Below are 25,043 nucleotides of genomic sequence, written 5' to 3'. Positions count from 1 at the left end.
TAATATTTTTAATAATTTAAAATTTGAATGCAAATAAAGGAAATGTGTTTGTACTTTATATCTCTTCAGATGTTTTAGACTCCCACACTGATGGGGTTCACACAGATGAACAGATCTCGGACGCGTACCAGGTAAATAATCTGAACTAAAACATTTCAGTCATTCTGACTCCCACTGTTGGATTCAATTTTGCTCTTGTTAGTTTCTTTGGAAAATCAGATCAATCCTCAACACCACAGAGAAGTTCAGCCTTCACACTTGACGCTGCGTTTGTCTTATAGCTGGTGGCACGACAGACATACTGCGGTATCCCCATTCATCTCTGTTTATCTCTTTGTTTATCTAAAAGTAATAATGTGTGTAGAGAGTCTTAACTTGTGTACTCGTATTCCACAGATGATCCGTGTCAGGCGGCACTACACACTGCAGATACGTGGGGCGGTGTCACAGTCGTGGTGGGTTCTCACCAACGACTTCTATAAAGCCACAGATGAAGTAGAAGCTCCTCCAGTCGTGTTCATTACACACCTTACGGTCCTGTTCTTGTGTGAAGACTCGTGTGATTCTCTTCTTACAGGGTCTTCAATGCTTCTGCTCAGCACACATGGTGACACTTGCTGTGGTAAAATATCCAACACTATAAATCTGGAAGGTTTATTAAACATGACTGGACGTTTTAATCACTTTGTCTTTTTAGCACATTGACGGACGTCTGGCTCGGGTAGCATCTTACATGTTCACTAAACACCACGCCACTGTATCATCCTGGGGTGTTCAGGTGAGCTTCATACAGATCTGATTTTGTTATTGCATTATATTGATGATTGATTGATGACTGAATTAAATGATGTTCTACAGGCTGAAGACACTTTTTCGTCAAGCCAAGGCGTTCTCATTAGTGACAATCGTTGTGTCGTTACGGTTCCCTGTGGCTCAGAAGTCGTGCTGTACCATCCAAAACCCAGGGTTTCCCACCAGCCAGAGGAAACTTCCAGACCTCAAACCGGCCCTGAGGTAAAATTAAACACGGTGTTATTATCTGAGAGTAATTCAGGATCTGTGGCACTGTAATAAGCACTAAATATCTAATATTACAGGTGGATATTGAGAGCGGCCATATAGAAATAAGGAATGTTCCTGCTTTATTGTGAGTACTGCAGCAGTTTTAGAGCAATATGAACTTATTTTAATGACGTTATTTATTAATAAATAAACGATACACTCCTGTTTACACAGTCACTACTGCAAAATGAAGGGAATCAAAAACTTCACCCATAAACTAGCAGCACTGCGTCGAGCCTTCGATGTAAGTCAATTTTCCCTCCATAGGTGCGTCCATTGCCTCACTCCCAGCATCTCTTACTTCCTTATTTACTTTATTATCTCTGTTTCGGTTCCTTTAGATCGTTTTCAGTCACCCTCCGAACTACAGTTACATCTGTGTGGTGGGAAGAATGACTTTACTCGTACTGGTAGCTGCAAAAAAGAGGGTAACATGACAGCAAAACATGTATCAAATAATTCAAGCGATGCACGAATGATTTAATAACGTCTTGAGCGTTTCTCTCCTAGGATCTGCACGTCTTCCAGCGAAGGTACGACCGGCTGATACAGATGCTGGAGAATCAGACTAATCGGATGTGGGCTGAAGTGGAGCTGGCGCAGATCGGGGTGAGTTTGACTCAGTCTGAACCTGGCACTATATTTACTGATATATTTGTCGACTGCCGGATGCCACAGATGCGGTTACCCATAGCGACTACGCCATCAGTCAGAACTACAGTCTGACCATTTTAATAGAAAATCTATTTTCCTTCTACTTGCAGATCCAGCACGTCGACTTTATGGACATCGTCTTTGAGCTGGTGCTGCTGGGAATTCTGGGAAGAGCGAGGGTGCATCAGATCATTTCAGTAAGAGAGTCTGTACTCTATAGAGTCTAGAATTAATCTGTGCTGCACTACAAGTGTAGTCAAACACACCTATGTGGCTTTTCTTACATTGTTTAGTTGAAGCAGTACCAGAGACGAAGGCTCTTTCTGGACCGGCTGATTGCTCTTATCTATTCGTGCGTTACACCCAGATGGATTGAACGTCAGGAGACAGAGCGTTATTTATTCCATCTTCAGGTGTGTGGTTTTTTTTCACCACAAATGATTCTGAACTAGTAATCTGTTATTTATTAACAGCCCCCTGATGTTGTTTCTCTTCTCTCAGAGTGAGATGCTGAGCTTCCTGGATGAAATCTTCACTCTGGACGAGTCTTTGTATGCAGAACCTGAAGCCATGGCTGCTGCACTGGAGACGCTTTTATGGCGGAGCCTCCGACGGTTTCATGAAAGGCTGGAAACAGAGGACGTCTAAAGGCCAACCTTGATTGGAACCTTTATTTAAGTGTTAGGGATGCAGGTCTGGTGGCTGACATGTTGTAAATGTGTGTTAACAGTTCACAGGTGCATCAGGACCCAAGACATGGGCGACATGTAAAGATACCACTAATGTGGAAACATGTATCGGGATCTCAGAGAGACGTGCTGCCATTAAGACGCCGTTTTTACATCAAGACAACGCCCGGATGACTTTGTGGACCAGATCCAGATGTGTAAAAATGTTCTGTAAAAATGTAATAAAAAGAAGAAACTCTGATTGGCTCATTCTCTGGTGTCTTTATTCGTCTTTATTTCACTGATTGCTATAAAAAGTTGGGACGGAGGCAGAATAAGAGTGGAAGGTTTATAGAAGATTAAACTTACAGTTGCTCCCCATGCTGCTTTTTATTTTGAGGGAGTTGTGAGATTTGGAAACAAACTAGGAACTGGAATGTGGACACAATACAGAGGAAATAAATGTGTCCAGAAGCTGTACATGGCAAAGAAACCAATTTACTACTCCAATGTTTACTTACACTCATCACAGTTCTAATAATTAAGGGTTAAGGGCTTCACTCAGGGACCCAACAGAGACAATCCGCCAATGGTGTGGCTTGAACGTGCAACCTTTTGATTGCTAGCCCAGTACCTCAACCACTAATACCAAGTTCACACTACACCACTGTGTTCAGATCTCTTTTCAGTTCACACTACACAGTGGACAGTGAGTGTAGAAACAAGGAGGTGGTTTTAATGTTATGAATGATCAGTGTAGTCTATTTAGTTTTACAATTACTGACTGTAGTCCACCTGGTCAATGGTCACATTGAAAAAACAAAGCAGGTATTATTTAGGTGGTGGATCATTACCGTCTGTACCGTTTACCTCAGCTGCCTCAGGACACGTCTCAATTTGTTAATGCTTTGAGTTATTTCTCCTGCTAAAAAATTTAAAATGAATTAAAGTTTAGTGTAGAATTATGTACAAAGATCTACAGCGAATAGATGAACTGGCTGGTTAGCTCAGTTGGTTAGCTCAGTTGGTTAGAGTGTGGGGCTAATAGCGCCAAGGTCATGGGTTAGATCCCCGTATGGGCCACACCCACTTTTGAACTTAAACTAACAAACAAGTGATCCTTCTCTAACTAGCAGGTCCTATTAACCTGCGCTTCAAACGTTGTCTCTGACAAGTGTGAGATCTTTTTAATGCCCCTCTCATTCAGGTCAGAAACATGCCGTTATTTCAATTTACCAAACTTAACTACCCTGCTGTAAAAGTTAGCAAGTCATGTGACCTGTGTGTACCGTCCAGTGAGAGTGCAGTGTACGTGTCTCTGTGGCGCAATCGGTTAGCGCATTCGGCTGTTAACCGAAAGGTTGGTGGTTCGAGCCCACCCAGGGACGAGAGCCTTTTATTGCACAACCTGCCTGTTGATTAAACGAATATGAGACACAACAACAATGTGTAGTCCCACAGAATAGTGGAAATAAGTAACTGAAAACATCCAGTAAACAACAGTCCTACAAGCACAAATATCCACCTGATAAGTCACCAGAGACCAGCTGTACAAAGTGGAAGAACGTCCTTTTGGTTTCTGTAGATGTTAAATGAAGATACTCACCCAACTTGGGGCTCGAACCCACGACCCTGAGATTAAGAGTCTCATGCTCTACCAACTGAGCTAGCCGGGCTTAAGCAGCATGTCAGAACAGACAGCTCATCGATCAGATAATCAGAGAGATGTAGGTTTAATTCACTAACATCACGACCAGATTAAGAACTAATTCACAGTTTACAAACACAATTCAGATTAAGTAACAGAAACAGACACAGACTTACTGTCGCTGTATTGTATGTTATTATAGTGTTAAATTGTGGCCTATTTTATTGAGATTATGCTTTAATGCTGTATTTTCTTACATTTATTTAATCCAGCACAATGGTTAAACTGCACAACCCAACAAGTTAAAATAACCCATCATGTGTTCTGTCCAATATTTACACAGTGCTGGTTGCCAAATAACACATTTTCACCAGCATTCGGCCTTTTCTTTCCTGTATACCAAAAACAGTCGCCATTGCAGGTCTACAACACGTTACAAAAACACTTGGGACACTTTATTTTTGCTTTCTTAATCTTGCCGGTGTCACATTGTATTGAAACTAAAATAAATAAATAAAAACTTAAAATTTAAAAGCAAGTGTTTAGGTTCATTCATCATCTTAACACATATTACAAACTAATCAAGCTCGTCAAATTTCAGACATTGTTCATGTAAACAAAAATCTCAAGTGGAAGCACAAGATTTATTTATTTATAGACGGTGCTGTTTATGGTTTTACACTTAAAAACACGAACAATTAAAAAATAACAACAAACACAACAACAACAATTTAATAATAATGTCACAAATCTGTACCCAAGCAACAAGCTGTAATTTATCTAGCACCACTAGATGAGAACGATCTCTGTACAACATTTAGAACTTCACTTTAAAAGTCAGTTCAGTGTGTTTTACTGTAGTAAGAATAGCTCCACATGTTTTGTACGTAGTGTTTATGGTATTTAAGCTGGATGGATAGATGGGAGTTAACATGTAATCTAAGGTGACTCTTAAGTTTATTCGCTGCTGTTGGCTTATAAAGTTTTACTGAACAAACTGGCTCGTATTTTGGAACTGATATACCTTCCTGAATGGTGATCTGCTTGGTTGACACAACTAGCACAAGTAATCGCGGTCTACACAACTAGCACAAGTAATCGCGGTCTACACCCCACAAGCACTCTGTTGTACTTGCGCATGCGCTGAACGCTTCCATCCTGAAACTGCTAACGTTTCTAAACCTTGGAAGGTTTAGAAGGAGCTCCCAAATGAAACTTGCTATTTGCTGAGTAAATAAAGCCAAAAAGAAAAATACACACACACAACTTCAGACTTTAAAATCTCAGATCCCACTGAGATTTGAACTCAGACCGCTGGATTTAGAGCCCTGAGTGCTAACCATTACACCATGGAACCAAGCTGGCTGTTAGATGGTGCTGTAATCAATGATTTGCGATTATATTTTGGGATGGAGCAGTCACATGTGGAACACTATAACACTACTAGTGCTATTATGATATTCAAGCTGGATGAATGGATGGAAATTAACATGTCATTTAAGGTGACTCTAAACTAGCACAAGCAATTGTGATGCTCTGTTGTACTGCACATGCGCTGAATGCTACCATCCTGAAACTGCTAATGTTTCTTAATCTTGGACCTCACACCGGGCCCCAAATAAAAGCAGTAAGGTTCCACCTGGATTCAGAGTCCATAATGCTAAGCATTACACCATGGAACCCTGACACCACAAAAACTAAACCTAATGATTCGCCATTTGCTAAGTAATTAAAGCAAAACTACACACAACTTCAGACTTTACTTTTACATCTCAAGTGATTTAAACTTACGTGATTGATATAATTGACTGAAATCAATTGACAAAACTGAGTTAATTTAGAAGTTTTAAACACTAAATAAAAGTAATTTTAGTTAAACATCGCCACCCAAGTATTAAAATCACAACAAAATGTTCCACTGTTGGAAAATTGCACTAAGTTCAGGACACAGTTGGCCCGTACCTCCTTGTCGCTCTGAAGCAGATGATTTGATGTTTGTGCACCTTTTCAGTAGATCACAATTCACTAATGATAACACAGAAGTCACTTGATTTTAAATGAGATGTTCAACAAGCTCATGGTCAGGTGTCCAAATAATTTTTGCCACATAGTGTATCATTATTATTGCTAAGGAGTTAATATGTGTGTCTACATCATTTCATGTATCTATACGTGTCTAACATACATATTAATTCTATTAATATTCATAAGCATGCACACACACACATACATACACACACACATACACAATACACACACATGCTTCCACATTGCTTTTTACAAGTTAGGGGTTTTGTGTTTTGCTTCACTGTATGTACGGTGCATCATTAAACTGTTATACATTATTTGATTCTATTTTGTATTAGATTAGATGGTTTGTATCTGTATTGACCCGCGATTTATTTTTAAATGACAGCTAACGATAGTGATCCGACTCTTTTGATTATTTTGTATAACATTTTATTTTGTACAACAAATTATTTTGTATAAAATGTTGACTTCATCAAAAAGAATCGACTCCTTCAGCTGCTGAGTACGATCAACTTAGTGAATAGACTCAAACTGAACTGCGTCTTTCTGTACATGAGGAAGAAATCTATGGAGAAACCTCAAATAGTATGAACTTACATTGTAGAAAAGAAAAACAAGCCAGTAGCAGCAGTGTGCACATTAAACCATTTACAGAAGGGCAATTAAGTTTGGCAAATTAAAATAATGGCATGTTCCTGACTTGAATGAGAGGGGCAGTAAAAAGATCTCACACTTGTCAGAGACAACGTTTGAAGCCCAGGTCAATAGGACCTGCTAGTTAAAGAAGAAGTTCAAAAGTGGGTGTGGCCCGTATGGGGATCGAACCCGCAACCTAGCCCAACTGAGCTAACCGGCCTTTTCTCCAGTAGGTTCTTTAGATCTTTGTATTTAATTCTACACTAACCCCATTCAAGCAGCTGAAACGGGCTTTCATAATACAAATCTAAGAGGTTTTGTGGGTTCCTATATGTGTGAACTATCTAAACTATATATTTCTTAAAGTTCCTGACTGAGCTTAATGCCACCAACCAGCGACTGGAGCAGATACGACTCAGGTCATGCACACAGTAAGTAGTGCTGATACACAGTACCAGCCTGCACACCAGAGGGGCTCCAAACATCAAGTTTTCACTCATTAAATCATGTTTGTGAACTTTGTGGAATGAATGTAGGATTTGTACGTGTAGATTCTGGGTTTTAGGACATTAAACTACTGTTAATATTTTTTCCCAGTTGAACTAAAAACAACCTGAATCGATGTTTTAATTGTTCATTAAGACTTCACTAACAGTTTTTATCATCAAGCAAATGTAAAGCATATTTCTGTATGAAGAGCATCTGTTTCCAGATATTATACACTGAGGTTTAAAGCATAATGGAGCGGGTTCAGTAATTGTGTAGTAGCTTAACCCTCAATTGCTCACACTGTATACTGTAATGTAAGTCGCTTTGGATAAAAGCGTCTGCTAAATGCTGAAAATGTAAATGTAAGTATGAATATAGGTCTGGTATAACATTGCCAACACATCATGTCTGTGGCCAAAGTTGTTTACTACCACCGTACCAAATTTTTTTTGATGATCACCCATACTGATCTGGAGTTATACAAGTTGGAGTAACAACAGTCCATATCGGCCTCTCCAAATGTGCCCAAAACCTCTCCAAAACCTTCCAATAGGGAAAAACAAGCTATATTGCAAAAATAAATGATCTGTATTTTATGGTGACAACATAATTAATTTAGGTTCAGATCTACATACCTTAGTGAAAATAATAATTGCATGACCCTGACATATCCTCTCCAAATGTCCTTTTAGCCTCTCCAAATGTTATTTTAGCTTTTCTACATGCTTTTTTTTTTAGCCTTTTTACACTAGAAACAACCTCTGAATTCAATATAATGAATTGTATTTAGGTACCTATGTTACAAACGTTTTATAAACATGTTTTCCAAAAATAAAACACAACAATTGAATGATTAGCAAAACAAATTTTTTTGAAAAATACAATCAACTCAAAACTATTTACAATGTCTATTTACATTTTTGGTACAAATATTTACAGGTTTTTGTGGTGCCCCATATTGTGCCATTTGTAAAAACAGTTTCTTTTGGCCACAACGCACAATGGCACATCGCACTTTGTGCAGTACACTGGTGTCTTCACAGGGTTGCCAGACCTTTTGCACATGGCACATTTTCGCCTGCCAGCTGAACTGTCATCGCTGTAAAATGCTGGCAGGCATTGTTTTGTTTCACCTGAGGGTCCTGCAGCAGACTCATCCTGGGTGGTGTCCCCTGAAAAGGCCACAAGCTCCGACATCAGTTTCTCTCTAAAGAGTTTCTGAGTTAGAGCCTCTTGTGCATTTGTTTTTGATATTTGCTGATGTAAAATAAAACTATTTACAATCCCAATGTCAATGAAATGGTAAAATAATGTCTCGTACCACTTGACTGTCTTGTGTAAGGCATTGTGATATGAAATCAAGGTGTCCGACAAATCAACTCCACCCATGTGCCTGTTGTAATCCTTGACCGCTGCAGGAACTGGAACATTCACTTTATTCCTAACCCCCTCCTGATTTTTTACTCTCCTCATCACTGTGTCACCATCATATGCCTTGTGCATTGTGGAGCACACCACCACCTCCCTTGTGTCCATCCACTTTACAAAAAGAAGTTGTCCACGTCTGTGCCAGCGGATGGTTCCTCTCTTTGCCTGCCTGGTGAGATCATTGATTTTTGTTCTTGGATACCCCTTCCGGTTGGTACGGATGGTACCACAAGCAAGAGTCTCCTTCTTCAGGAGATCCAAATAGAGCATGGGGCTTGTGTAAAAATGGTCAGCGTAGAGGTGGTACCCCTTGCCAAGAAGGGCAAAATCCATGAGGGACATAACTGAGTCATAGCTCAGTCCCTGGCCTGAGCAAACGGATTGCTTGCCTTCATAAATAAAAAAATTCCAAGTGTAACCTGTGGTTGAATCAGCCAGAACAAACATTTTGTAGCAACATTTTGTTGGCTTTGCCTTCATGTATTGTTTCAGGCCAGTTCTTGCTTTAGAGATGCAGATTAGAAGATTCTTGCTTTCAATCGAAATGTCCTTGTCCGGCTGAAAATATGTCCGGCATGCTGTCAGCAACTCTGTATACAGTGGCTTCAATTTGAAAAGTTTGTCATATGTTGAGGTTCCCTTTCTCCTTGTGTTATCTTTGTCCTCTTTTGGGTCACACAGGTGCAGGTTACTAGAGATTGCCAAAAATCTTTTGCCTGTCATCACTTTTGTGGTGTAATGAAGGCGGTAATATTCCTTTCCAGACCAGTAGTCTGCAACAGATTTTAGTTTCACAATCCCCATGTATATTACCAATGCAATAAATTTGTAGAATTCTCTAACACTGAGAGGAATCCATTTGTAAGATGGATTTGCAGCTGCTCTGATCTCAGCATACTTATTGGTGTTATCTACAATAGTCTTCACCACAGACATACTGAAAAACAGCTGAAGCAACTGCAGTGGGGAATATCCAGTGTTCGATAGAAGCTGTAGCCCTGGAGGTCGCTTTGGCAAAAATTTTGGAATGCTGGGTGCCTCATCAACATCAGTGATGTCATGCCAAACATCATCTTCATCTTCGGTTGTAGAAACACTGCCTGGCCTTTTTGTTTGTGCAGGAACTCGGTGAGAACGTCCTCTTGATTGCCTCTTTGCACGTGTTGCTGATGACCTGGTCTTCTGTATTGTTGGGAGGTGGGTGGATGAAGTACTTGGCACCTCTTCGACAGACGTCACAGTACTTTCTGGATCTGCGTGAATGGTCCTTGATGTGGATTCAGGGTGGGGTGGGAAAGAATGCCTCTTTCTCTTAGTCTGAGCAGCTGGCACCCAGTCATCACCTGAATCCTCAGAATTGCTATTATAAAACACAAAAAGAAAAATACAACATAAGTTTTTGTAATAAATGCACAGCTGTAACAAAATTATATATAATAAACTTGGAAACAACAGTATAGTCTTTTAAAAGTTATAAAAGTTGGAAAACAATAATTTGATCTTGGCATTTTTACCTTACTACTAAAATAAACTTTTCAATGCAACAACACAAATGTAAATTTGGTATAAAAAATAAAAAATGTACTTACAGATCAAGAACAGCATCTTCTCCATGAAGAAAAGCGTCTTCTTCAAACGAATCGTAGTCACTTTCTTCTGATACCTGCAATTCTTCTTCTTCTTCCAGTCGTTCCAATTCAGAAACTACTTCTGCACTTTTAAAACTCTTCTCACACTGTGAGCACTGATCCGGTTTCTGTCCAGTGTGAATGCGCTGGTGTTTTTTGAGTTCACCCTGTATATTAAAACTCTTTCCACACTGTGAGCACTGATCCGGTTTCTCTCCAGTGTGAATGCGCTGGTGTTTTTTGAGTTCACCCTGTATATTAAAACTCTTTCCACACTGTGAACACTGATACGGTTTCTCTCCAGTGTGAATGTGCTGGTGTTTTTTCAGATTACCCTGTGTATTAAAACTCTTTCCACACTGTGAACACTGATACGGTTTCTCTCCAGTGTGAATGCGCTGGTGTTTTTTGAGTTCACCCTGTATATTAAAACTCTTTCCACACTGTGAACACTGATACGGTTTCTCTCCAGTGTGAATGTGCTGGTGTTTTTTCAGATTACCCTGTGTATTAAAACTCTTCCCACATTGTGAGCACTGATACGGTTTCTCTCCTGTGTGAATGCGCTGGTGTATCTTGAGAGCACTCAGGCACCTGAAGTTCTTCCCACACTGTGAGCACTGATTTGGTTTCTTTCCAGTGTGAATGCGCTGGTGGTTTTTTAGATAACTCTGTGTATTTAAACTCTTTCCACGTTGTGAGCACTGATATGTTTTTTTTCCTGTGTGAATGTGCTGGTGTATTTTGAGAGCACCCTGGGTACTGAAGCTCTTCCCACACTGTGAGCACTGATATGGTTTCTTTCCTGTGTGAATGCGCTGGTGTATTTTGAGATGACTCAGGAACCTGAAGCTCTTCCCACACTGTGAGCAGACGTTTCCTTCTTCCTGTGTGGGACTGAGAGAGGTGTTAATGCTGACAGTACCAGAGGACGTTTGCTGATTACTGGAGCTTCTGGTGGGCGTCAGATCCTCATGTTCAGTCTTAATCTTCACCAGAGTCTCATATTTATCATGGTTGCAGCTCTTGATGTGATTGTGGAGCTGATTTTGGGTTGTAGAGGAACATGGACACGAGGAGCAGCAGAAATCCTTGTTCAGTTCTGAAGCAGAAAATAATCAAATACATTTATAACATTATAAATAATCAAACACATTTATAACATTATAAATAATCAAATACATTTATAACATTATAAATAATATTATACATTTATAACATTATAAATAATCAAATACATTTATAACATTATAAATAATAATATACATTTATAACATTATAAATAATCAAATACATTTATAACATTATAAATAATCAAACACATTTATAACATAAATAATCAAATACATTTATAACATTATAAATAATCAAATACATTTTTAACATTATAAATAATCAAATACATTTATAACATTATAAATAATAAATACATTTATAACATTATAAATAATAATATACATTTATAACATTATAAATAATCAAATACATTTTTAACATTATAAATAATCAATACATTTATAACATTATAAATAATCAAATACATTTATAACATTATAAATAATCAAATACATTTTTAACATTATAAATAATCAAATACATTTTTAACATTATAAATAATCAAATACATTTTTAACATTATAAATAATCAAATACATTTTTAACATTATAAATAATCAATACATTTATAACCTTATAAATAAAAATATACATTTATAACATTATAAATAATAATATACATTTATAACATTATAAATAATCAAATACATTTATAACATTATAAATAATCAAATACATTTAAACTCTATAAATAATCAAACACATTTATAACATTATAAATAATAAAATACATTTATAACATTATAAATAATCAAATACATTTATAACATTATAAATAATCAAACACATTTATAACATTATACATAATCAAATACATTTATAACATTATAAATAATCAAATACATTTTTAACATTATAAATAATCAAATACATTTATAACATTATAAATAAAAATATACATTTATAACATTATAAATAATAATATACATTTATAACATTATAAATAATCAAATACATTTATAACATTATAAATAATCAAATACATTTATAACATTATAAATAATCAAATACATTTAAACATTATAAATAATCAAACACATTTATAACATTATAAATAATAAAATACATTTATAACATTATAAATAATCAAATACATTTATAACATTATAAATAATCAAATACATTTATAACATTATAAATAATCAAACACATTTATAACATTATAAATAATCAAACACATTTATAACATTATAAATAATCAAATACATTTATAACATTATAAATAATCAAATACATTTATAACATTATAAATAATCAAACACATTTATAACATTATAAATAATCAAACACATTTATAACATTATAATTAATCAAATACATTTATAACATTATAAATAATCAAATACATTTATAACATTATAAATAATCAAACACATTTATAACATTATAAATAATCAAATACATTTATAACATTATAAATAATCAAATACATTTATAACATTATAAATAATCAAACACATTTATAACATTATAAATCATCAAATACATTTATAACATTATAAATCATCAAATACATTTATAACATTATAAATCATCAAACACATTTATAACATTATAAATCATCAAATACATTCATAACATTATAAATAATCAAATACATTTATAACATTATAAATAATCAAATACATTTATAACATTATAAATAATCAAATACATTTATAACATTATAAATAATCAAATACATTTATAACATTATAAATAATAAATACTGTTAGTAATTGTTAAACTGAGATCTGATGCTAAAGTCCTGTAACGTGATTCATCCTGCATTCATCATTTCCTGCTCACACTGATCTGCATGAGCACAATACAAGCTTTCACTGTATGATGCTTCATCCCAGGTTCCTCTGATTCTATTCAATCCAAATCTTATTTTACTCAAGATCAAACATATCTTACTGAGTTCATCTTTATCTTCAGGTTCTTCCTTCTTCACAGGCTTCATCTGGAAACCTCCACACTGTTGGTCCTCTGGGGTGAGGTGTTCCTCAGAGGTGACGTGTTCCACAGGGATCGAGGTTCCTTCACCTGAAATTTCTTTGTTTTGTGAAAGAAGAAAAATAAGTTTGTTATTGTTGGTAGTAACGACCGACTTCTTTATTAAGCACTTAAGTTAGAACTAACAGACACGTACTTCTATACTATCTGTCAAAAACACGACCTATAAACCTTTGTTCAAACAGGGTTTCAGCAGATTTAATAATAATAATAATAACAATACAACCCCAAAATCAGAAAAAGTTGGGACAGTATAGAAAAAGCAAATAATAATATAAACACACACTTTGACTTTTATTTGATGTCAGACAGGATGAAGCTGAGATGTTTAATCTTTTATCTGCTCAACTTCATTTCATTTATTAATAAGCATCCATTCCTGCATTTCAGGCCTGCAACACTTTCCAAAAAAAGTTGGGACCGTTCAGGACTGCAGGCAGGCCAGTCCAGGACCCGTACCCTCTTCTTCCACAGCCACGCCTTTGTAATGTGTGCAGCAGGTGGTTTTGCATCGTCTTGTTAAAAAATGCTAGCCGCTCAGGTGGCGCAGCGATAAAAACACATGCTGCAACCAGAGCCGAATTTCAAGTACATCCTATCGAATCCAGCTCTGCCTTGTCTTCTCGAGGCTGAGTGGCACGTATATATTGAACATATCAGCTTATATACTCGACTTTATTTCTTCTCATTCATTACCCAATCATTCAGCCACTTGTATTCACCTGGCATTACTCTGTAATTATATACTAGTCTATACACGGTACAGTCAGCATGATCTGTTTATTTTTTAAAATTATTTTATTAACCTTTATTTAACCAGGGAAGTCACATTGAGATTAAAATCTCTTTTACAATTGAGCCCTGGCCAAGACAGCAGCAAATCACACAAAAATTACTCCATCAACAACATAGGGAGGATATACTGTATATATACATGTATACATTTAACAAGAACAAACATATGTATAAATTTTTTTTGACTTTTTCTTTAAATTCAGTCAAAGAAATAAACTGCTTCAATTTAAAATATTTCTGTAAATCATTCCAAACAAAAGGTGCACTGTAACTAAATGCTGTCTTTCCAGATTCTGACCGAACTACTGGAACTTCCCATTGTATATAGCTACTGGATCGTAAGTCATACAAAGACCTGTTTGATGATAAAAATTTAGACAAGTATGGTGGGAGCTGACCAATAATTGCTTTCTACACAAAAATGACAAAATGTACTCTCCGTCGTACTGAAAGTGGAAGCCAACCAGTCATTTCATAAAGTGTGCAGTGATGAGTTGAATAACTCGCACGTGTTATAAACCTTAATGCAGAATGATAAACCGAATCTAGGGAGTTAAATATTGTCTTTGAGGTATGTCTGTATAAAATATCTCCATAGTCTAGAATTGGTAAAAAAGTAGCTTCAACTCATTTCTTTCTAGCCTGTAGAGTAAAACGAGAACTGTTTCTAAAATAAAAGCCCAATTTTAGCTTTAACTTTTTTATCATATGTTCAACATGCAACTTAAAAGACAGACTATCATCCAACATAAAACCTAAATATTTATAAGATTAAATTAATTCTATTGGTTTACCAGACAGTGTGTAAATCTTAGAGAATTAAGATTATGCTGAACAGTCACAAATGCATTCTGTAGATTTGAAAGAGCCTCTGCAGGTGATGAGGCTGAACTATAGATAATAGTGTCATCTGCATAAAAATGAATATTAGCATTGCACACATTATCGCCAAGGCTGTTGATATAAATGGTAAACAACAGCGGTCCAAAAATAGAGCCCTGTGGCACCCCATTTCTAACAACCAGCTTTTCAGAAAAAGCCCCATCAAAAAGTACTAGGACTATAGCAGATTTCCAAGCGTCAGGTACAATATTCTGCTCCAATGATGAATTTAAAATATAAGTAAGTGGCTCAACAATAATATTAGCTGCAATTTTCAAGAATATTGGCTCAATCTCATCAGGCCCTGCAGACTTCCTAGCGTTTAGCTTTTTAAGGGTTGACAAAACCTCATTTTTCATAACTGGTCTAAAATGAAATTTAGGCCCGTCCTTTACTTCTGTACATGTTTTATCTGATATGTTCTTATTTGACACACAGTTAAAATTGGACCCAGATGGAATAAAATGCTCATTAAAACAATTCACCATTTCCTTTCTATCAGTAACTTGTTGATTGTTTACAAGTAATTGCTTAATAACAGAGAAGGATAATGGGATGAAAGACAATGACTTTATTGTTTTCCAGAATTTAATAGGATTATTCAGATTTCTTGTTGTTTCATCAAGATAACATTTTAAATTGGCTTTGCAAACAGATATTGTACATCTGTTTCTCAACAATCGAAAAGCCAACCAATCTACTGCCAAATGAGATTTTCTTGCTTTAATCCAAGCCAAATTTCTTTCATGAATAAGTTCTGACAATTCTTCTGAAAACCAAGGATTGTCTCGTCCCTTCACTCTGAAACTCCTCATGGGAGCATGCTTGTTCATAATCTCCAATAAAAGAGTTTGAAAATAAGTCTATGCTATTTCAACATCAAGTATAAGAAATACCTTTTAATATACCATTTAATATTCTTTATCTTCTGTCTCCTCATTTCACTCACCTGCTCACTTATGCACTAAATATACTAAAATACAAGAAATTCAGACACGACCAAATTAGGAGAAATGATTTTGCTCAAGTCTTACTGAGTTCATCTTTATCTTCAGGTTCTTCTTTCTTCACAGGCTTCATCTGGAAACCTCCACACTGTTGGTCCTCTGAGAAGAGCAGTTCCACAGAAGCAACATGTTCTGCAGGGATTAAAGTGACTTCACCTGAAATTCATCAATATGAGAAGAAGAAACTCAACAACTGGAGGAAACTGAAGGTTGTGGGTTTGGTTCCTAATCATAAATAAATCCTAGTTAGATTAAAACTTAAATCCAGACTGGACTGTAGCAGCTGTACTGTACTACACTAAACTGTACCATACTGTACTGTACCTCACTGTCTGGTGGAAAAGTGGCATCATGCTCCATATTTACTTACAGAAGAAATCATCATCATCATCCTCCTTTTGTGTTATTTTCTTCTGAAATTCTTCATGTTGTAGATCCACAGGGGTGACGTCTCCCTCTTCTGCTGACTGCATTATTAAAGATCTAATAGACAGACAGACTATTCAGCTATAAATAAAGTTCAACTATAAACAAAGTTCAACTGTAAACAAAGTTTATCTGTAAACAAAGTTCACCTGTAAACAAAGTTCAACTATAAATAAAGTTCAACTATAAACAAAGTTCAACTGTAAACAAAGTTTATCTGTAAACAAAGTTCACCTGTAAACAAAGTTCAACTATAAATAAGGTACAACTATAAACAAAGTTCAACTGTAAACAACGTTGAACTGTAAACAACGTTGAACTATAAACAAAGTTCAACTGTAAACAACGTTCAACTGTAAACAAAGTTCAACTGTAAACAAAATTCAACTGTAAACAAAGTTCAACTATAAACAAAGTTCAACTGTAAACAAAGTTCAACTGTAAACAACGTTGAACTATAAACAAAGTTGAACTATAAACAAAGTTCAACTGTAAACAACGTTCAACTGTAAAAACTTTGTTTACAGTTGAATTTTAACTGTAAACAAAGTTCAACTGTAAACAAAGTTCAACTGTAAACAACGTTGAACTATAAACAAAGTTGAACTATAAACAAAGTTCAACTGTAAACAACGTTCAACTGTAAACAAAGTTCAACTGTAAACAAAGTTCAACTGTAAACAAAGTTCAACTGTAAACAACGTTGAACTGTAAACAACGTTGAACTATAAACAAAGTTCAACTGTAAACAACGTTCAACTGTAAACAACGTTCAACTGTAAACAAAGTTCAACTGTAAACAAAATTCAACTGTAAACAAAGTTCAACTATAAACAAAGTTCAACTGTAAACAAAGTTCAACTGTAAACAACGTTGAACTATAAACAAAGTTGAACTATAAACAAAGTTCAACTGTAAACAACGTTCAACTGTAAAAACTTTGTTTACAGTTGAATTTTAACTGTAAACAAAGTTCAACTGTAAACAAAGTTCAACTGTAAACAACGTTGAACTATAAACAAAGTTGAACTATAAACAAAGTTCAACTGTAAACAACGTTCAACTGTAACCAAAGTTCAACTGTAAACAAAGTTCAACTGTAAACAAAGTTCAACTGTAAACAAAGTTAATCTGTAAACAAAGTTAATCTGTAAACAACGTTCAACTGTAAACAAAGTTCAACTGTAAACAAAGTTCAACTGTAAACAACATTCAACTGTAAACAAAGTTAATCTGTAAACAAATTTAATCTGTAAACAAAGTTCAACTGTAAACAAAGTTCAACTGTAAACAATGCTCAACTGTAAACAAAGTTTAACTGTAAACAATGTTCAACTATAAACAAAGTTCAACTGTAAACAAAGTTCAACTATAAACAAAGTTCAACTGTAAACAAAGTTCAACTGTAAACAAAGTTCAACTGTAAACAAAGTTCAACTACAAAGTTCAACTGTAAACAAAGTTCAACAATAAACAAAGTTTAAAAATATCACGTGTTTACAGGGCCGGAGTTGGGCCCCTTTTTCAGCCCAGGAGTTTTATGCCCAAACCCGGCCCACTTTTTCCATGCAGGGGAATTTGAATAAATAAAACAGCAGCTAGCTCTTTCAATGCCTTTTTATTGGGTATAAGTTCAGGTATTATGTTGGTTAGTTAACAGAAAACACTTCACTTAAACATGTTTAATTCAAATTTAAATCAGATAAAGATTTAAAAGTTAAACAAATGTGATAAAGATGAAAACGTATTTACATTTGTACAGGAGCAATAAGTTGAAATAAAAAAAAGAGGTACTATATTGTTAGGTTTACACTAAACTCTTAAATAGCTTCATTACACACATATTTAGTGGCTACCTACAGCATCAAAAGCCTCCTAAGCAGTGCACAGATTTCTGTAACTTTAACGGTGTCATTGTCTATAGACATGAGAATTTCCTTCTCTGTGTACATTAACATGAAGGCCTCCAAGGGGTCCTGTTTACCTATTTCATTTGGGCTGATTTTAATGTATTTTCAGCATTCCTAATATCTGGGTACTGGGTATCATTTAGAATCTATCCATCACATCTGTTCTGTGTGCAACTTGTTACATAAAATAGTTTTTTAGTTCATTTTTATCCTCTCTACTCGTCTCTGTAGTTCTGGCCTCTCTATGCCTACTCGGTTCACCAGCAGGATCAGACTGGCTCTGAGGCTAAAAAAAACCCCATTTCATAAAGGGTTAGCCTATTTTGCTGAATAACATAACATGCTTCTTTTTTTTTAGCCTATATTGTGATGGTGTAAAATTGATAGTGATTTAGGTTATTTGTCTTCATTTGTTAAAATAAATTAAGCTATCGTGCTGACATCTTTCTGAATGTCTGAACAATTGAACATATATCATGTACGTATATTCTCTACTTTACAGTTTTACATTACAAATAACAATCTTAGTTTAAATAACTCTGTTAGACTATCCTCTACCTGTCCCTTCAGTAGTCATGGCCTCCTCGGGATCATCAGTACAGTAGCGTCAAAAACATTCCATTAATGAGTTAGGCTGTTTAATATATTACACTTCAAATTATGTTTATTATTTTCAGCTTGAAACTGGATATTTGTGATTAATGGTGTGTATTGGGTTCTACAAAATCCACTGACTGATAGCGCTTATTCTGTTGCTATAATTACTTTTACCGGCGCTCCAGAAAAGACGCCTCGTGGGCCAAACCAGCTTAAACATTTGGGAGGGGAGATACCATCAGATGGTAGAACAGATCTAATCTACTGCTGCGATGTAGGGGCTGCGCTGTCAGATGAATGGAGAATGAATGAAAGAAGAAGATTAGATAAGTGACAGACAGGGATCGGGAGGGTCGGGAGTTTTCCCGGTGGGCCGCTCTGTATGTGGGCCGCTGAGAGAGTGAAAAATTAATTCTGTTTTAAATATTCCTGAATAATAATCCTGAAGTGTGCATTGGCCCACCACAGTGTCCTCACTGCATGTCCATTGGCCAATCACAGAAATGTCCCTCCCCCAGGATAAACCATAATCACAACAACAGGTGTTCAAAAAAATAGTGAATGAGTGCGAGATGGAGACAACCTGTTTGGCAGTGAGGAACTACAGCATAGCCAAAGAGCAGAACAAATAGAGTTAGAGTCCAGAGCCTCTGCTTCGTTAGTAACGCAGTTTAAGAAGAGACTGTGGGCCCATCTCAAATGTCGCCTATGCTCTACTTAGGGTACTTCCTAACAGTACAAAACATTTCTTTTAACAGTCACTGAATGATTAATAAGTAGTTATCTAAGCTACTGTTGGATATCAGGGGCTTTAAACAAGCCGTTTTAAGGACTATTTTTGTGAAAGTTCTATTATGTCATGTCCAACATAGTGCACTACATAGGGAGGTGGATATAATTTGAGATGGTACCATTAGTCTCTGATCCTCAGAAAAAGTAAACACTATCTTGTCCTCTATAATACAGAAAGGAAAATGCAGTTGTTCAGGACATTTTTTTTAGAGTGATTAAGTGCATAAATCACATGGTTCATTTCCCTTGTCAACATATTAAAGTATTTACACATGCGATTTATTTCTTTGCTCATCGGAGCAATGCACTAATTTGGAACAAACGTGAATCACGTGTGAATAAAAGTGCGAAAAAAAGCATATTTACCAGTGTTAAAGGTTTATTTCTTGCGATTTAATGAGTCATGATCCAATCGAAAATCGAAATCCAATAGAACCATTTAAGAAACTGTAAATGTTAAGAAATATTGTAGACTTTGTATTGTGTGTGGGGGTGTGATGTGGATGTGGATGTGCTTGTAGTGGGCTGGTCAAGAAAAAAGTTTTGTTCCCAGTCCAGCTCTGGTGACAGATAAATGTCAAAATTATTTTTCCCATCCAACCGGCCCAAACTCGGGATTCACATGAGCCGGCCCATCGGGAATCCTCCCGAATCTCCCGATTAGCCACTCCGGGCCTGCGTGTTTATATAAAACTGAGATTTAATCATGAAGAAACTCAATCAGTTCCGCTCAATTGATTCATTTTGCTGGATCGGTTCAAATGAATCGGTTCATCAGTACTGAATCATGTGTGATGCTAACAGTTAGCGGAGCAGCTAATAGTTTGTTTGTTTAAATAAAACTGGAGTTAAAGCTCCTCAAATCCTCACAGTGATGTTTTATTATGAACTCTAGTTTTATTATTAATTAGAATGTGGTTATAATTAAATATAAGGGTTATAATTAAATACATATTTTACTTACAGATGAGGCTCTACAGTACAAACACAGCAGCTTCTTGTTCTTCTTATGATGTTTAATGGCGGTTGGCAGAACAACTTAAGACGCACCAGCGTCACCAACTGGACTGGAGTTGAACAGCAGCTTAGCAGTAAAACATCTCCATTAGCACATCTGTATTAGTGGTGTGCGATACTGCAAAATTTGATATCGATCCGATACCAAGTAAATACAGGGCCAGGGAAGAGCAGTGTATCATGATTTATGAGGTGAATGTATCATCAATTTGCTTTGACTAATTAATGATTTTGTGTTTATTAGTTCATCATGTGCAGTGAAAACCCACTACAGTTTGTAGGTGAATAAAAAGTAATTTTATTAATGTAATAAAAAGTCTGGGGTTTTTGTTGAGAAACAATTATATAATAAGAAACATAATTCCCCCTCTCATTGTACACTCTGGCTTTTTGTAAAATAAAGTACATAAAAATATTAAAGAACGTCAATTCTTTTTCATAGAAAGTTTTTTTTGTTCATAAACAATAATATAATAAAACTAAATTAATTGCTTTCACTGCACTTCTTATCTGTCTTAAAACAAAGTACAGTACAACATTAAAACTGAAGAATACGTTTTAAAATGTGAAAAAATCCCATCACGCTAGTATTGATCCGATTCCGATAACAACATTGGTATCGATACTATCGATATTTGGATCGATTCGCCCACCACTATCCTGTATCTCTCAGGAAGCTTTAGAGAGGACTACACTACAGACATCCCAAGTCTCCCGGAAGTTTTGGGAGTCTCCCGCATGTACATAGCGGCTCCCTGATTCCCACAAGTCAGATAAAATCTCCCGGAATCTAGAAAGAGCGGCCAAGAGCGACACACGCACACAGGCGACACAGACTTTTTTAATATGATCGTGTATTAAATCCGTTATCTGATATACAATCTAGCGCACTGTGTAGGGAACATAATTAATTATGTAATACACTACACAGTGCACTAGATAGTGTATTACATAATTAATTATGTCCCTACATAGTGCACTAGATTGTATATTCGATCATAGATTTACGTTCCCTACTTAGTGCACTAGACAGTATATTAGACAATTGGTTTATGTTCCCTACACAGTGCGCTAGATTGTATATCAGATTTAATACGTGATCATATTAATAAAGTCTGTGTCGCCTGCGTTCGCATGTGTGTGTGTGTGTGTTTCAGTGCTTTCTGCACCATGGCCAGCATTAGGGTTCATAACATCGTGGTCTTCATGCAGTAAGACTATTTGGGGTAATTAGGGTTGAGGGGTAATTGGCTGTGGGGTATAAAATATATAAGCACTGCAGGACGGATCAGCTGCATTCATCTTCCCCTCTATCAGGACTGCCACCACCATGCTTCACAGTAGGTGTGGCATTAGCCGGGTGCCTGGTCTCCTCCAGACGTGACTCATTTCTTCTGGTCTGAGAGACCTCGAGGTGCATTTTGGCCCATCTTCCTCGATGGCTCAGATTGGCAGTAGGGGTGGCACTTTTTTTCCAACATGGTCAGAAGCTCTTATATTACCACATCATACAGATTTTACTGATTCTACTGAATTTTATTGTACTAGATCAACCCAAAATGAGCATTTATAGCAGCAGGAAAAACAACCTGGACATGATGCAGTAGTTTTATTTTATGTTCTGGTTAAGTGTAAAATATTGATACATTGTCATTTATATAAACTGATGCATGACATTAAATAATGTAAAACATGGTGTTGTAGAAAAGCATTATGCACTTTAATCGAGAATGATTTGCACTTTACTTTTTAATGTTACTGTTATATTAGTTTCCTGTACAAAAATTCATTTTTTTTAAAGTAATTTGTATACTTGCACATTGTAATAAAATGTAATTTTAAAAATCAAACGCCAAGGTTGCGGGTTCGATCCCTGTACGGGCCACACCCAATTTTAGACTTAATCTAACAAACAAGTGATCCTTCTCTAACTAGCAGGTCCTATTGATCTGGGCTTTAGACATTGTCTCTGACAAGTGTGAGATCTGTGTACTTTGGTCAGTGGAAGTAGTTTTATAGCTTCATAAAAATATTTTACTTACGTGTCCAGCCCTGCTACACAAACTGTCGTTTTTGTCCCTGTTAAAAACTTTAGCTTAGTTACAGCAAATAAAGATACATTTAAAATGTTCATCTTTTATTACAGGTTTAAAGTTGCATAAAACAAATGTTTGCACAAATAATATAAAACCAAAGTACAAAATAAACATTTCACTTATTTTAATTATCTCACAAATCACTTCTCAGTTTTAAAGGTCAAAGGCAGCAGCATCTTTTAGATCAGAACAGCTATTAACATTAAATATCACTAAAGTGGAAATCCTGAAGACAGCAATGTAAACCTTTCATTTAAATACAAGCTGCAGTAAAGTTACATAGCTGAAACATGGTAAAAAAAGAACCTTACAGCTCAGCACAATGGTTAAACTGCACAACCCAACAAGTTAAAATAACCCATCATGTGTTCTGTCCAATATTCACACAGTGCTGGGTTGCCAAATAACACATTTTCACCTGCATTCGGCCTTTTCTTTCCTGTATACCAAAAACAGTCGCCATTGCAGGTCTACAATACGTTACAAAAACATTTGGGAGGAAAGAGCCATAAACACTCTCTAATTTATATACATTATAAAAATAAAATAATAGTAATAATAATAAAGTCACAAATCTGTACCCAAGCAACAAGCTGTAGTTTATTTCTAGCACCACTAGATGGAGATGATGTCTGTATAACATGTTGAACTTTACTTTAAAAGTCAGTTCAATGTGTTTTACTGTGTATATATGGTAAATAAAAGCCTCCTATCTGTACTAGATTGGTTCTTTGGCATGAGCAGGAGGGATCAATAGACCCAACATGCCTTGTGCCAGCAGGTTAGATCGATGGTGTTGTGGTTTAATGGTGTGGGACTTTTTCCTGGCTGCATTCCTTTACAGAAAACAGAATGTATTCATTGAATAATGTGATTCAGACGTGTTTCGGACACATTTACGATATTATCACGTCCACATGTGGATATTACATTGAATGTTATTGTCAGCATCTGCTCTGTCCTGGTCAGGGTCGCGGGGTATCCTGACCACCAGGAAACCCTCGGCGCATGCAGGGCAGTGATACCCTGAACGGAACAGGGCGCCGGTGCATCGCAGGACTGAACTGCTGCCAGCGGCCGCCGCTTCAGCCTGGAGCTCCTGAGAGGAAGGTTGTGACGTCACAGTAGGACTAAGCGGAGCATCAGGCACATTAAAGCTCATCTGATGTGTTTCTGCTTCAGTTCAGTGTTGAGCACGTCGAGGAACGGACACGAGAGAGCTGTAAGTCACATTAAATGTAGTTTATACTGAATGATCTATTATAAAGTACATTCTCTAGCAAAACATCTACACAGAGATTGATTAAAAGAATATAAAATAATGTTGTAATAGTGGTCATAATGTAGAGATAGATCAGTTAAATGTGCCAGGTAAATAAGTGGGTTGTTATTATTATTATTATTATTATTATTAATGGTGGCATGGTGGCTCTGTGGGTAGCCTCAAAGCAAGAAGGTCCTGGCTTTGATTTCACTAATCACTAATTATTATCTATCATTCAATAAATCATAAACTGGTTAGGAAGTTTTGTCAGGTTGGATGAGTGATGTCTGTCTGTAAATTAACACCATAATGTTTTTTCTGTCATTAATAGAAGTCTTCATCAGCACCATGAAGAAACCAAAATGCTTTAAAAGCTTTTTCTCCCGCTCTGACTGCCGGGGCGAACAGGAAGAGAGTGTAAGTGTCCAATACGACCGTCTAATAACAGATTAACAACCACCACTTGCCATCATCCTAGTAACTACTTAGCAACTTGCCATCTTGTATGGATCATGTAATCTTTTACAGGTGACTGTGGACAATCTGCAGGATTTGATCGCAGGGATCCAAACAATTCTAGTGGATGAACTTAAAGACAACCTGCTTCCTCCACTGAAGGAGTTTGTATACAATTGATGTCCTGCAAAATCCATCAATTTAAACCAGACCAGGAACCAAAACGACCCTGGACCTTCTGGACACAGTCCCATGTTAGAACAGCAGCTTGAAACAGAGATGGAAGAATGCTCTGAGGGGAACATTGAAACCATCAGAAAGGCCCATGAAAGGGAACCAAGAGCAGAACTTCCAGAACTAATAGAAGAAGACTTTGTGGACAGTATGGACCTGAGGAATTCTGTAAGGCAGATCCTGTTCAGTAGTGCCAGCAGCACGCAGCA

General features: G+C 36.2%; 1 protein-coding gene and 1 non-coding gene across 2 annotated transcripts in view; one reads left to right on the top strand and one right to left on the bottom strand.

The window, feature by feature from the left end:
• Positions 1-24,042, bottom strand: part of LOC134326313 (zinc finger protein 345-like) — a 104,020-nt gene extending 79,978 nt beyond the window's left edge. The window contains exons 1-2 of the mRNA XM_063008463.1: positions 23,811-24,042; positions 10,528-11,118 (exon numbers count right to left, since the gene is read on the bottom strand). Coding sequence (XP_062864533.1) covers positions 10,528-11,118; positions 23,811-24,042 — 823 coding nt within the window. The remainder of the gene's footprint in view (positions 1-10,527; positions 11,119-23,810) is intronic.
• On the top strand, positions 3,699-3,772 carry trnan-guu (transfer RNA asparagine (anticodon GUU)). The gene has a single exon. It is a non-coding gene; the product is annotated as a tRNA-Asn (tRNA).
• Positions 24,043-25,043: the final 1,001 nt, after the last annotated feature.

This window comes from Trichomycterus rosablanca, chromosome 14 (assembly GCF_030014385.1).
Source record: "Trichomycterus rosablanca isolate fTriRos1 chromosome 14, fTriRos1.hap1, whole genome shotgun sequence".
Lineage (NCBI taxonomy): Eukaryota > Metazoa > Chordata > Actinopteri > Siluriformes > Trichomycteridae > Trichomycterus > Trichomycterus rosablanca.
Note: the sequence above shows the minus strand (reverse complement) of the source record. Positions and strands in the feature narration are given on the sequence as shown.